Here is a 15,692-nt window from a genome sequence, read left to right as displayed (position 1 = left end):
ACAGAAATACATTAAAGGGTGGCGCACAAATCGATGTCAAAATGGGAAAGCATAGGTTAACATGATCAACATTGATATAATAATCATCAGTCTTAAATAACCCTTTCGTCTTAAGTTCTTGAAAGAAATAGCAGAAAAACACAAAAAACGTGGAAGATGCAAGACATATCTGAAGGATATTCAAAATGAAAACGTATAAAGAAATATATTTAGGGTATCCAATCGCATATAAACTGAAGAGGAGGTATACAGTTAAAGATATAATGGTGATTGTTTTTATGGCGGACTAAATGCAGATCTATTCTGGGGAAAGCGACGTAATACTGCTCATATTCACTTTGGCGACAAATCATGATTCCGTCCTGAGTCCTACCAATATCTAAATACTTGTAACCTACATCTTATTCCCGACGAAAAGCAGTAGCAGTACTAGTACAAAATGTTGAGAAAATTATTCTAAAGTAATTTGTAGGCAAAATATTACAAGCATGACTGCAGCTGTTTAATGGTTGTATCCGTGATCCACCAACAAACAAAAGACTCATGAACACGCCTCCTTGAGACCAATTGACATTAAGTCACGTCCTTATGAAGGACGAAGAATTGCGTAGGAGGCATGCCTTCCTTTTTAATGAGATTAAATAACTTACCATTAAATAATTGAGACTAACTAGAGACTAACGCTGTAGAATATTGTATTTTGATTTCATACACGTACACTTATCATATTTAAGATACATCTCTCTTATTTCCCTGAAAAGCTCCATACGAATCTTCGATTGTAATAAATAGTGATGGAAGTTCTCGTATTTATGACACATGCCCCTTTATTTTGGGTCAAATTTTGTTGCTGATAACGTAGATTTCACCTTATGAAACAATACAGCGAATAAAGCACATATGCTGTGCTTGTAAAAAAGCAATCATTATTGATTTCAATATTGGGAGTCAAAAAAAGACTTTTTTAATAAATGGATTTGTTGTTTATTTGTGAATCATAAGTAAATAATCACGATTTCTCACATTTTATCATCTTCAATAAGTTTAGATATTGCAAATTTCGGACACCATTTTGGCAGACATTTTTTGTGTGAAATTTTACAATAATTCGGTGTTCCATTGTTAAATTTAACATTTTTCCTGTGAAACAAAAAACGACTCGAACGAAAACTACAAATATACGGGTTTGTTTATAAATACGACAGATACTGCATTTGAAGTACAAAACTTCACGTTAATAGTTGTTGGTCATTGGTGTTTGGCATACGCATACTTCGTTCTGTAGTAACATAAGTGTTGGTATGTATATGTAGTTAATATACACTCCTCTTAAAACTAGCAGTTAAATTCAAAATTAGATATTATGTTATTATCAAACGAGAAACAAATAAATTCGTCAAATTAAAATTTTGTTTTACTTACTTGGTACTGTTTGAATTCTGTCCTAATTCTCCAGCCCTTATCGTACGCCAAAGTATGCCTATCTTTCTGGAAAAGTGTATTAATCCTGGGTATACCTCTATCCCAAGAATCTTCCAAGTCTTCCAAAGTCAGCCTTCTATTTTGAGCGTTTGCTTCTTGCCTTTTCAAAGCATATTCAGCCCACACTCTCTGCGAATCTATAAATTCAGATTCCCACGGTTGAATATATCTGTACAAATTAGGAATCAACTGATCTTCATCGTGACTTATACCAGATCTGAAGTGGGTAATTCCTACATCGGTCTGTTTGGACCATCGCAAATCTGACTGGGGAATTAAAACGTGACCCATAGATAACATACCCAACCCTCCCAATTCTTTGGGAGTGTAAAAAACGACCGGCGGGAATCTACTAGGCATTTTTGAATTAAGGCCGATTTTAATACGAGTTTGTATTTTATTTTCACACTTGACAAGTAAATCTAGTAGTTCCTGGGTGTTTACTACAGCTTCTCGGAAATATGTCATCAATCCTATTAGAGCTGTGTTCCATTTATTTACAATCTGAAATTATAAAAATAAGAATATTAAAAAATAAAATAACTTGTAAAATACAAATGCAGGTTTTACAGTTAAGAAAAGTATTATTAAAAACCAAACGTTTCCCTTTGCAGTCCAAATATCGACGGGTTAATACAAAATCTATCCGCCAAAAACAAAACTATACAGACAAAATAAAATAAATTTCAAGAGTTACAACGACTTTATATAAATTATAATTTTATTATTATACGATGTTGTGTTGAATTATTTGTAAATTTTTCTCAAATATCTCTCTTTGCAGTCCAAATATCGACGGGTGGCGGTTGTTATGATGGGTAACATATTGAAAATCAACATTTTACTAATTTGTTTATTTCTACAGAAGTAGTGAGTTATGATATTTGATCTGTATGACATGACATCCGCTTCGGAATGAACGGATATAAAGACGAAGACTTTGCTAATAACGTGAAGTGTCAGAACGCTAAATAAACAATTTTTTTTAAATCACAAGTATTTTTTGGAACGCCATTGCATTGTTTGGTGAGGCTTTACCGTTCCTAGAAATTTCCGCCACTCCGGTTGAAATATACTCTATAATTGTTCTTTTTCTAGCTACCTAGATGGATAAATTTGTATCGACAATTATTTTTGACATCAAACTTCAAAAAAATCATGTGTGAGAATGCAAATTTCAAAAGGAAATGGATTTTTCTAGATTATTTTATCGAAATTGGGTACTGACTTGAAATATAAATTTCTCTTCTCTTAAACTTTCTTTCTATAATATCATGGACGGAATCAACTTAATGACCTTTTTTTTCAAAGTAAGAACAACACTTTTCTGTAATCTTCAACAGTCCAGCTGAAAGTTTTTTGTCTAATCGTATCGTTTCTTCATCACGACATGATCAACAGCTTTCTGTTAATTGATTGTTGATTTGTTGTTTCCAGATTCTATCTACTACTATGCTATCACTGTCTGAAGTTCTTGGCTTGTTTTCCTAGGGTTTAATTTACTACTACTACTACTTGCCGGTTTATAACGTTCTCCGGCGCTTTCCGACTTCCAATCGCCACTTAGACCGGTTGTTCCATAGATCTTCTTCTATGGCCCTCTCTCTCAGTTCTTTATTTATTCCTTCGCTCCAACTTTTTCTCGGTCTACCTCGTTTTCTCTTTCCTTCTGGTTGCCACTTTAGCATTTCTTTTGGCATTCGTTGTTCGTCCATTCTTTGTATGTGTCCGAACCAGATAAGTTGTTTTGTTGTTAGGTCATCTGTGATTGTTCGTTTGATTCCCATTATTTCTCTAATGCGTTCGTTGGTAATCCTTTTTCTTATAGATCTTCCTGCGGCTCTTCTCCAAAAATCCATTTCCGTCGCTTTCAGCGTTGACAGTGTTCTTTCTTTCAGTGGCCATACCTCACAGCTGTATAAAGTGATACTTTTTACTATAGTCTCATATATCCTCTTTTTATTTTCTTTGCTGATGGATTGGTCCCATAAAATGGTGTTTAACATTGTGATGGCTTTTCTCGCTGACGTATTTCTCTCTCTTATGGCTTTGTCTAATGTTCCATCTTGTGAAATAGTGATACCTAGGTATTTGTAGTCACAGCAGTGCTTTATCGTAGTGTTATAGTCTAATATGAGATCTTTTTGTTCTGCTCCAATGCACAGGTATTCGGTTTTCTTGTTATTTACTTCTAGACCCCATATATCATACTCTTCAATTAATTTTCGTGCCATTTAGTTTAAATCGTCATAATCTTTAGCCATTATTACTTGATCGTCTGCAAAGTTAAGCGTATATACCATAGTATTGGTGAGCGGTATCCCCATTGTCCTGCATTTTTGTTTCCATCTTTTTAAAGCACTTTCGAGGTATATTTTAAATAAAGTGGGAGACAAGCAACATCCTTGCTTTAATCTTTTTGATGTTATAAATCCTGTTGTTATTTGTTTCCCTGCTTTTATCTTTGTTATTGGTTGGTTGTATAGCACTTTGACGGCTTTTATTAATTCTATATTAATATTCGTGCTTTCCATTGATTGCCACAGCTTCTTCAGTGGAACGCTGTCGTAGGCTTTCCGTAGGTCGACGAACAACATATGAATCTCTTGATTCCTTGTCATCTTTTTTTCTATTTAATTTACTTTCTCTTATTAAAAAGCTTTATCTCTTACTATTGTCTTTCTCTTCTTTATCTTTTCACTTCAATCGCATAATGTCTCTATATCAAAATTTCGTTTAAACTCACACCACATACGATGACAATATCTCTTTGAGTTATCCATGTGTGTTCACTCAAAATAATAAGTTTAGTTCTCGTTTTCGGAGGAGTGTCTGTCTTCCGAAATACGAAGCAAATAACTTTACTTCACCAAGTTCAATTTACTTCAACAAAATCCATTTAATTTTAAAAAACAACAAAACACTCGCGGACTGTCAAAATATATCACTACTTTGACACAAACATGCTGCCAACTGCTAAAAAAATAAAATTGTGAAAACTATCCTGTAGTCACATTAACTTGGCCAATACTATTTATTTTAATACAAATAAATTGAAAAATTCATTATTCACTAAATCAATCTAGCTATACAAGCAGTTCCTTTAAATAATCACATTTCCATAGTTATTAATTCTATGAATAAACTATATATAAACTTTGTACCTTAGTAAATGTAGTTGAACCTGAAGCCATAAGAATCTGCCGAACTCTATTATGGAATCGACTCATGGATTCATCGTCTACTCTCAAGAAACATTGGGCCGTTCTTTCTTTACTTCCTTCATGTTGAAGATTCCATACTCCGTCCCTATGAGTGAATTCTTCGTGTTGTGTACGGCACTAAAAACAAGAAATATTTGTTGACTAGAATTAATACATAAAGGTAACGTTTTAAAACAATAAACTGATTTTATTTAACAAAATTCAATATTAATTACTAGCAAACCGAATAAACTTGTAATGTAAACGAATAAAGCGAGTGTTTACTAAAAGTAAAAATTTACTCTATTCTGTAATTTGCAAGTGCAGAAACAAAAACTGCATAGAAAGAAAATGCGATTATTGAATGACATAAAATTGTTTATCGTAAATTTCCCCTTTTGCAATTAAAATAGGTGTTTGAAAATAATATATTTGAAATCCTTGTTTGTCCGAGACATCGATTTAAAAAAAAAAGATCAAAATCGGATGATAGGAAGCCTAGAAATGCAATTTTTGAACCGCATTGTGATTTTGAAGTCGCCGATTCGCTTTTTGCTATGCGCGCCACTTTTTACAAGAAAAGATTTTTTTATTTTTTTTTTTTTCAGATTTTGTAATAAAAAATTAAGCACAAGGTTTACGACTGACACAAGACATATCGTGATTATTGACACAAGGTACACCTTGAAGTGATTTCAGTAAAAAATAGAGGAAAATGTCCAATTCAAACCGGATCTCGTCTATAAGACGAAAAAGATCAAACAATAAAATAATGCGATTATATATACAACCAAAAATAGAACGATTGAGAAGTTCAAAGATTGAGGTGGCTTGGACTTTTAGCTAGGAAGACAGAAAGAAGAATTCTTAAAACATCATTTGAAAATCTGAAAAACAAAAATTGAAAGTTCGCAGAGAAAATGGATAAAGCACAAGAAGGCTTGAAATCGCTAAAACTGAAAGATTGGAAAAGGGAGGGAAACTGTTAAAGCCATGGTCCTCTAAGACCTGTTGAGCATATACACTCGTGTCTTCATTTCTAAACCTATGTAGTGACGTGCATTAAATAATTATAATCTACGAAGATAGATTGATCTTAAACTAGCCTTTGATAGATGGCGCTACTTGATACCGAATTGGTTTCGGTGTTGACATTTGCCATTCATGATATGACGTCTGTCAAAATTTTAAGTTTTAAAAACAATTAGTTTGGCTTTTACAGCCGTCAAAAGCAAGCAAATTTTGTGTTTTCGGAGAAATGGAAAAAGTCGAGTATCGTTTGGTGATTAAGTTCCTTCACAAAAAGGGTAAAACGAATGTGCAAATCAAAGCCGACCTGGACGAAGTTTATGGTGAGGTTGCACCTTCGTTAGCAACAGTAAAATTTTGGAAAGCTGAATTTGTTCGTGGTCGTACGAGTGTTTTTGATGATGAGCGTCCCGGAAGGCCAAATGAAGTCACCACGCCGGAAATGATCAACAAAGTCCATAACATGATTACGGCAGATCGTCGAATTAAGGTCCGCGAGTTAATAGAGGTCCTAAACATTTCCTACGAACGCGTGCACAACATCATTCACCATATGAAATCGTAGGCTTCCACGGTCAGAGTCAGAATTATAGTTTATTCGTCTTCCGGGTTTGGACCGTGTCATTTGTGAGTGACCCAAAAGTGGGTTCATCTCGACGTTTCGCTACAATTGTATGTAGCTTCTTCAGGAGAACAAAAAAGAAAAAGAAACAAAAGACAGGAAGATGGGTAGTTAGCAACGGTAACTCAGTTACTCAACGCAACCAGAGGCGAATGCGGAGCGCGGTGACCTGTCGTGTCGGGACGTATCGGCACACTCCGTGGCGCGAACGTCAAGAAGCGCGCGCTGGCCAATCATGTGGCTGCATCGTGGTAGCGGGACCGGACGGCGGCTCTAGACTGAGATTCCAGATGGGAGACAAGTAGTATCCTTCCTCTCGATTGATATTATGTGGATTTTTTCGGATCTCTAGAGATTCGCGGATTTTCCTAGAATAAAAGAAGGGGCTCTTAGAAATAATATGGGTTTTTTCGAACAATATGGAATGACCGGTTTCTTGGCAGTGTTCTGCAACTGCAGAATGGGAGAAAAGACCTGATCGAATGCATCTTTGATGCTCTTGAATCCGAGTTTTGACGGAGCGACCAGTTTCGCCAATATACACTTGTCCACATGAACAAGGAATAGAATAGACACCACAGGAAGATAGGGGCGGTAATGGGTCCTTAGGAGAGGGTAGATATTGTGAGATTTTCTTGGGTGGTCGAAAAGTAGTCCTGATACCTTCTTTGTGAAGAATTTTGCCAATCCTATCAGTGACACTTCGAATATACGGAAGAAAAGCCACAGGAGTATTACCCGAAGATTCTGAATTTGTCGTCCTAGGGTGTAAAGGGGGATGTAGATGTCGGTGTGTAATATTTTGAATTGTGGACTTGGAGTAACCGTTGGCGACAAGGGTTTTTTGCAGATGGCCAAGTTCTTCTCTAAGGTTGTCAGGTTCAGAAATCGAAATGGCCCGATGGATGAGAGAGTTGATCACAGAATTCTTTTGGGCAGGATGGTGGTGTGATGAAGCATGTAGGTAACGATTCGTGTGAGTCTTTTTTCTATAAACAGAGTGACCCAATCGGCCAGTATATTGGCGAAACTGGTCGCTCCGTCAAAACTCGGATTCAAGAGCATCAAAGATGCATTCGATCAGGTCTTTTCTCCCATTCTGCAGTTGCAGAACACTGCCAAGAAACCGGTCATTCCATATTGTTCGAAAAAACCCATATTATTTCTAAGAGCCCCTTCTTTTATTCTAGGAAAATCCGCGAATCTCTAGAGATCCGAAAAAATCCACATAATATCAATCGAGAGGAAGGATACTACTTGTCTCCCATCTGGAATCTCAGTCTAGAGCCGCCGTCCGGTCCCGCTACCACGATGCAGCCACATGATTGGCCAGCGCGCGCTTCTTGACGTTCGCGCCACGGAGTGTGCCAATACGTCCCGACACGACAGGTCACCGCGACTATAAATAGAGCGGTAGCGGAGTAATCGTCGGATTCACTCCCTGCCTCTCGACGCGTTAGTGTTCTGAGCTGTTGGACGTGAATCCCTGTCCTGGCATTTGGTTTTCACCTCTGGCTGCGTTGAGTAGTTGAGTTACTGTGACCAAATGCCCATCTTGGTAGTTAGTATTCGCCTCTGGTTGCGTTGAGTAACTGAGTTACCGTTGCTAACTACCCATCTTCCTGTCTTTTGTTTCTTTTTCTTTTTTTGTTCTCCTGAAGAAGCTACATACAATTGTAGCGAAACGTCGAGATGAACCCACTTTTGGGTCACTCACAAATGACACGGTCCAAACCCGGAAGACGAATAAACTATAATCATTCACCATCATTTGGACATGAAAAAGCTATCCGCGCGATGGGTGCCGCGTTTGCTGACAATCTATCAAAAGCAAAAACGTGTAACCACTTCGGATACGCTTTTGGCGATGATACGGGGCCATCCGAAGGATTTTTTTCGCCGAATTATCACCGTTGATGAAACCTGGGTGCATTATTACACACCGGAAACCAAAGAACAGTCGAAACAGTGGCATAAACGCGGCGAAGGGCCGCCGAAGAAGGCAAAGAGTGCACATTCGGCTGACAAAGTGATGGCGACTTCTGGGATGCGAAGGGCATCATCCACATCGACTTAGTGAGTATTACTCAGCATTATTGGATCGATTCGATGCCGAATTGTGTCGAAAACGCCCCGGTTTGGAACGCAAAAAAGTGCTCCTTCCCCAAGACAATGCACCGGCTCACCGATCGGCCGTCGCCATGGAAAAATTACACGAATTGGGCTATGAATTGCTAGAACACCCACTGTATTCCCCAGATCTTGCCGCCAGCGATTTTTTCCTGTTTCCAAACCTAAAAAAATGGCTCGGAGAGCGCTGTTTCGCAACAAATGATGAAGTCGTCGCTGAAACTTCGTCCTATTTGGAAGAGTTCGAGCAAAAGTACTATTCGGATGGGATAAAAAAATTGGAACATCGTCTTACTAAGTGTATCGAGCTAAAAGGGGACTATGTTGAGAAATAAATCGATTTAATTCCAAAAAACTTGTTTTTTCTATCAAAGGTTAGTTTTATATCAATCCACCCTCGTATATACCTATCGTTTAACAAAACTTCGATCATTTTGGTCTGGTCTGACCAGCGATAGACACTGCAAATTCAGAGAATTGTTGGTTCATGTGGATCAAGTGTATCGACTCATTGAACAACAAATACCCATACCGATATCAACACTATTTTCCATAAGATATAAATATAAAAGAGGAATGAAACTATTATTAAATGTAGGGAGTTGACAACAAATCTACTTTTGAACCCAAATATTAAGTAACTGGAGTATAGGCCACTAAGTGAATAGAAAAAGTTGGTTGAAATGTCTGTGTAGTGCTTTCCATCCATTTTTCGGCAGCGACATTTCAACCCTTACAATGCACTTCACTTCGAATAATAAATTATTCATCTGAAAACAACACCTTTTTAGATATTTTGTAAACTTACCTTTGGTAGAATTCTACATTCAAATCCAGACATATTAAACAACAGATTTGGATTATCCTTTGAATATACACTAACAAAACTGTTCTCCCATTGAATAGTTGTAACAGATCTCGGCAACCTGTTCTTGATATCCCAAAACACTGCTCTTCCCCTAAAACATCCCTACGGTAAGAAGCAATGACCAAGAAAGTTTTAAACTACTTACAGATTAACGTCGTGTTTCATTAGACGCATTCTTGCATCTCTGGGCCAGCATTTTTTATTATTATAACCTACAATGTTTTCATTATTAGGATCTGGATGTTCCGTTAGGTATCTTTGGATCAAATCCTTGGCTTCTTCTGCAGAAAATCTGTAATATTTGTTAAATTAAAAAATATGTTAAGCGTCAGTAGATACAGGTTATTATGTTTTATTTTGTAGCTGCTGAAACATTTGTCAGGATTAATGCTTCCAACCATAGCATGGTTGGGCACCATCACAATAGTCAAAACCCATAGAAAATAATCCGGGGATCAACCTGCCATTGTAGCGGTGGAGTCATAAAGTATTCATAAGACGTTGAATATTATCACAAAAATATAATGACAAGCGAGTAGAGAAACCTCTTATACTGAAATGCAGCACTGAAACTGCAAGGAGTGCGGGAGAATTGTATCAACAGAAATAACATATAACCAACGAATAAAGACACTCATAGAAAGTTACTCTTATGAAAAAGCTTTTCTCTGATTTTAATGTAAATAAAAAAGGTTTATAATCCGGTTGATTAATCTTAATCTTGAGTGTGAGAGCTGGAAGAAAAGCATGCGCTGGGCGACAGCCAATATAGCTTTAGGGCCAAAAAGTCCGCCATAGATGCGGTCACAGAAGTGACCTCTTTAGTCACGCAGGATACCAAAAGATACCAACATCAGGTTGTCGCGGGTTCGATACTAGGTCCCATCCTGTGGAATGTCCTGTACAACTTGGTCCTGAGGCTACAGGTGCCAAGGGGATGCACCTTTATAGCTTATGCTGATAATCTCGCACTGGTTGTGACGGCGAGTCAGAAAACGGATATGCGACTAATACAGCTCTGCGTAGGTATTAGTAGGTGGATAAGAGAGAACGATCTACAGCTAGCACCTCAAAAAACTGAGGTGGTAGTTCTCAAAGGGAGCCGGAATAAATCATCTCATCGCTTTATAGTGAAAGGGGTAGAGCTGTCACCGTTAAATCGGTTAAGTATCTCGGAATCTTGGCTATATAACCATATTCTAAAAATTCCCTGGACTGCGAAAGTCTTAAGACGAGTTGGACATGGAAGAAAGCTTATGAACACAATTAAAATAAGAAAAACAAAATATCTGGACCACATACTTCGAAACGATAAATAGTAGAAGAGTAGAGGGAAGAAAAGGCTTGGAAAGAAAGAAGACATCTTGGCTGAGGAATATCAGAGATTAGGCTAACCTCAGTGTTGAACAGATATTTCATGATGCAAAAGATAGGGAAGCGTTTAAAGAAGTTATCCCCAACCTTCATTAGAAGACGGTACAATAAGAAGAATCTCGGAGTCTGGCTGCCGAAAGAACAGAGGTTCGGAGTACACGTCGAAAAGACGGTGGAGAATGCGAACCGAAGTCTGGAGGCGTTTGTACGACTGATACCGAACATTGGGGGCTCAGGTAGCACCAAAAGAAGGGTGCTAAATGGAGTTTTCCAGTCGGTGGTGACCTACGCTGCCCCCGTGTGGTGTACGCCAAGATGATGGAGACTTTGTAAAGGCGAATGCTATTCCTTAGGGTATCTAGCGCCTACAAGACGGCCTCAAATGAGGCTCTGTATGTCATTGTAAGTACCAAAATTAATTTATGGCCTCACGGAAATATTTTCGTTCTTTTGTTTTATTTTGGTAATAGGCAGTTCTTAAACAATTTTTTTCTGATTTATGGTGATAGATATAGTTAGTTACAAGTTTTGCTTAATATAATATAGTTATTCTTCTTTTAACTCTTTTTTGCCCGACGGACTGCGAAGTCCCAAAATTTTAAATCGATATGATTTTCTTATTACGGCAAAAGTTTGCGTAATTCCTAACGGGACTGACGTGTACAACGTTTGTCTAACATAAGAAAATATTTCACCGGGTGTATTCGCTGGCAATCGTCGGTAATCGAATTTATTGTAACAGTAACGCTTGCCGGTGGACGTTTGTTGATGAAGCACAATTATTCATGTTTATCATTATTGTTTATACTGTTTCTGCGGAATTTTATTTGTGAATGAGACGCAATACACTTCAGGGTAAGCACCAATAAAACATTTATTTTGTTATGATGATAATTACATCTCATATTACTATCCAATGCCTTGGGACTCTCAAGTCCCCTCAGGATTCAAAACATGTTTTTATTTTGTATTACTTTATTTTAGAATGGCAAGTAAATGAAAGGATTTTATGAAAATGAAAAGGCCTTTATCAGAAAAGGAACTAGAAGAACTGGCAATACAAATTCTGGACCTATCAGATGATGTCAACATTAGTGAATATGAAGACAGTGATTCTGACGATAATGAAATAGAGATGTTGATCCATCTGCAGCTGAAGAAAGTGAATTAGTTGAAAATGTAGTAGGTGAGATTGAAGAATCAGGATTAGGAGAAGCTGTGGTTGAAGACGAACTAAATGAAAGAGATAAACCACTTGAAGCTAACCGGAAATGGCATAAGAAAGATGTCATCGAAATTATTCAAAGTTACCACTTAAAAGAAGGAGCAGTGAGTCCAGAGTTCACAGGATGCACAACATCTACGGATGTTTTTGTTAGACTACTCGGAGATATTGTGGAGAAGATTACCTATCAAAGTAATTTGTATGCAGTGCAGAACAACAATATACTGAATATGAAGGAAGGTGAATTACTGGCCTTTATCGGGCTGAACTTTCTAATAGGATACCATCAACTTCCCTCGTGGAAAATGTACTGGAATACTTCAGAAGACTTACATGTGCCTCTTGTTTCGAAAACCATGTTAAGGAATCGTTTCGAGATTTTGACCCATGATGGATACTCTAAACAAACAATTTACTACATGTTATCGGGCTACAAGAAAACTTGACTAAAACTATGATCATTTTTAAAGGACGAAGTAGCTTGAAACAATATAATCCGAAAAATCCCATCAAAAGGGGCTACAAATTATGGTCTATTGCAGACCAAAATGGTTTTATTTTACAGTTTGACTTATATCAAGGCAAAAACGAAAAATTGCAGTCCGAATTCGAGAACTATGGTTTAGGAGAAAGAGTAGTCCTATCATTAACCAAGATGTACTGGAATCAAGGAAGAATTATTTATTTTGATAATTTCTTTACGAGCGTAAAATTACTCGAAAGACTAAAGCTAGAAAATACATTAGCATGTAGTACAATTCGTAAGAACAGGATGGACTTGCCTCGAAATGTAAAAGTAAAGGAATTGCAACGCGGAGATTTTGATTATAGCTATTCTAATACTAACATTGGTTATTTTGCGTGGATGGATAACAGAGCAGTTCACATTGCAACTAACTTTCATGGGTCAGAAGTAAAACATGTTTCCAGAAAACAAAGAGATGGTTCGAGTATAAACTTACCATGCCCCAGCGTTGTGGAGGACTACAACAAAAATATGGGCGGCGTTGATCTTACCGACGAACTACGTAGTTCATACTGTGTAGATAGAAAATCATGTAAATGGTGGCACCGTTTATTCTGGTGCATGTTGGACATTGCCTTTGTCAATTCATATATTATATACAATGAATTATTCGAAAAAATCAGCCAGCTGGAGGCAAGAAGATCGGTTGTTATGGGACTTTTAACATACGCCGCTGAAGCAAAGAATCGGCGCTCCCGAAGTTTGGAGTCATTTACACCTAACAAAAGAAGGAAGTATAATTACAGCTCGTTGGATGACGTTAGATTGGGAAATTTGAGAAAACACTGGCCTCTTTTACCAAAAAGAGAGGAAGATGTGAATATTGCAGCTCACTTGCAATAGAGTCTAGACCTCAATCAAAGTGTTCATTTTGTGGTCCCTATTTGTGTTGCCATTCAAATAAAAACTGTTTTGCGATGTACCACAGCCTTCCTACTTCGTTATAAGTTCTGTCTAAGAGTAATCATTTATAGAAAATAATAAAAGCTTTTATTTTTAGCATTTTTTTATAGCGACAGAAATCGCTAATAGTTATCTCCTGGCAGAATCTCCTATCCTAATTCCTGACGGGACTTATAAGTCCCATCTCTGAGAAAAGAGGCTTTGTAGCAAAAAAATTAAAAAAAAATAAATTATGCTTAAGCTATCTTATATAAAGCTTACAGATAAATCGATACATGTAAAAAAATTGTTTTTTTTTCTGAAATATCTTAATTTGGCAAAAAAATGGTTAAGGTGACGGTTAATATAATATGGATTTTAGTTGTTTATTGAGTGGTGAGACCACGATTCTGGAACGGTGGTTAAGGTTTTAGCCGGAACACGGTTAACCCGGCACTAGTGTTAACCTAGAGTCTTCTAGCCTAGTGTCATACTCGGCCGAAAGATACCAGGGTATCTTGCTACGTGACGGTAGATTTTTAAAAAAGATTTCCGCCACCGCTCCCTGTCAGAATTCAATGGATACTTTCTTTCTTAGGCTCTTACTGAAGTCTGACAGTACGGCAATTAAAAAAAACCCGGTTGATTGAAGCGCTGATAATTAAATTTTTAGCGCATTGCATACAAACTTCTGATAATGGCTTTAAAAATAAAGTTTCGTTGAGTCGAGTGCATCGATAAACCTGATAGATTTTGGCAGGAGAGCATTAGTATTTTGTATTTGTACTTTTGAATATTTTTTAAAATCTTACAATTTTATTACCTGAAAAACATATGAATTCTGTCCACATATCGGCAATAAAGCCGAATAGGATGGCATGTTTCAGATTGAACATCTTGGAACGTCAGGAAATCGTTGGGCATTTGAGGTGGTCCGGCCATTTCACTGGCTCTTTGCAGACCCAATACCAGCAGATCCAAAACCAGACCATAATACTGAGTAATGAACGAGGCAAACTGCAATCCTCGAATAATTCCGTAGCTGTTAGTGTGATTCATATCTTTATAGTTTATAACGACGTTATTTTTAGCAGTCATATAATCGGCGATATTGTGATCCACTATCAACCGGAGAAGTCTGTTAAGTAAAGTCAAATCAATCTTTTCATACAGTTTTTCAAATTTAGATTCGAGTAACACGTTACACTCCCCTTCGTTCACATCCCACACATCCTGTAAATTGTTAATACCTTGACACCATTTATAAACAAGTAATGGTGGAGGTTCCGTATCAGCTGGTTTAATCCATGGAGGGAATAATCGTCTTTTGTCAGCTTCATACCAAAGATATTGATCTAAGTAAGCATCAGTTATTTTTTCTAGTGGTTCTACATCATACACAGGTATCAGATGACTGTATAAATCCATGAACTCTATTCCCACCTCTTTAAAAGCTCTTTGTGTTAAAAGGTGACGTTTTATTCTCGATAGAGCTTCATGAGGATTATCATAAGCCTGCTCAATTAGACCCAATTCCTCTCTTTGACTCTGATTTAGGCGTGATTTTACACTGTAAGCTTCTTTTAATCGTTCTAATGCTAAAATAAGTAACTTGGTGTCGTGTTTGTATGACAGAGGTGGGAAAGGTATCGGTGCAAACCTTCTTGATTCCAACCAATGAACAGTGGTGGTATAAATGGCAACAGCTTCTTCTGGTGAAATATAAGGACCGTCCTTTAAATAGTTATGCTGTCTTTCTTGTTCAGCCTTAAGATATAATCTAGTGAGACGTCCAAGGTTTTTCTTGCAAACCGTTTTATCGACAGTTGCACCTCTACGTATCCTCTCACGATTGTAATGTGCCGTATTTGTCCACCAATCAGCCTTCATTTTTACGTATCTTAAAATCATGTTTTCGATAGGTATGGGCAGACCTGGTACTTTCCAAGGAATATTGGCTTTCCAACATCTCCATGCTTCTGATAAATGCTGAAGTATAGTTCTTGCCTTGTTCTGCTTGATACCTAAAAATGTAAAGATACTTAAATTTTTTAATAGAGAATTTGAGTGTTATTGGATTATTTTTGTCCTGAGTTTGAAACTAAACTAGAATTTTAATAAAAACTATGTATTTTTCTATTTAATGAAACGAAGAAAGAAAAAAACATTTACAATAGTAATTTTTATTTAACACGTTCAGGACAAGTCTAATTTTACATGTAATTCCATATAAAACATTTCAATTTACAATGTTTCTTGCCCCCACCCCCTACCCCTCTCCCGTATTCGTGATTTTGTATTTTGAGGCTGTTTAAAAATATCCCAAAAAGGATTTTGAATGAAAAATAACC

At 37.0% G+C, this 15,692-nt stretch overlaps 1 protein-coding gene across 1 annotated transcript in view; it reads right to left on the bottom strand.

Moving 5' to 3' along the window:
- Nucleotides 1-15,692, bottom strand: part of Prp8 (pre-mRNA processing factor 8) — a 56,299-nt gene that overhangs the window by 24,679 nt on the left and 15,928 nt on the right. The window contains exons 11-15 of the mRNA XM_072540948.1: nt 14,165-15,365; nt 9,480-9,626; nt 9,275-9,425; nt 4,647-4,823; nt 1,423-1,986 (exon numbers count right to left, since the gene is read on the bottom strand). Coding sequence (XP_072397049.1) covers nt 1,423-1,986; nt 4,647-4,823; nt 9,275-9,425; nt 9,480-9,626; nt 14,165-15,365 — 2,240 coding nt within the window. The remainder of the gene's footprint in view (nt 1-1,422; nt 1,987-4,646; nt 4,824-9,274; nt 9,426-9,479; nt 9,627-14,164; nt 15,366-15,692) is intronic.

Source organism: Diabrotica undecimpunctata, chromosome 8 (assembly GCF_040954645.1).
Source record: "Diabrotica undecimpunctata isolate CICGRU chromosome 8, icDiaUnde3, whole genome shotgun sequence".
Taxonomy (NCBI): Eukaryota; Metazoa; Arthropoda; class Insecta; order Coleoptera; family Chrysomelidae; genus Diabrotica; species Diabrotica undecimpunctata.
Note: the sequence above shows the minus strand (reverse complement) of the source record. Positions and strands in the feature narration are given on the sequence as shown.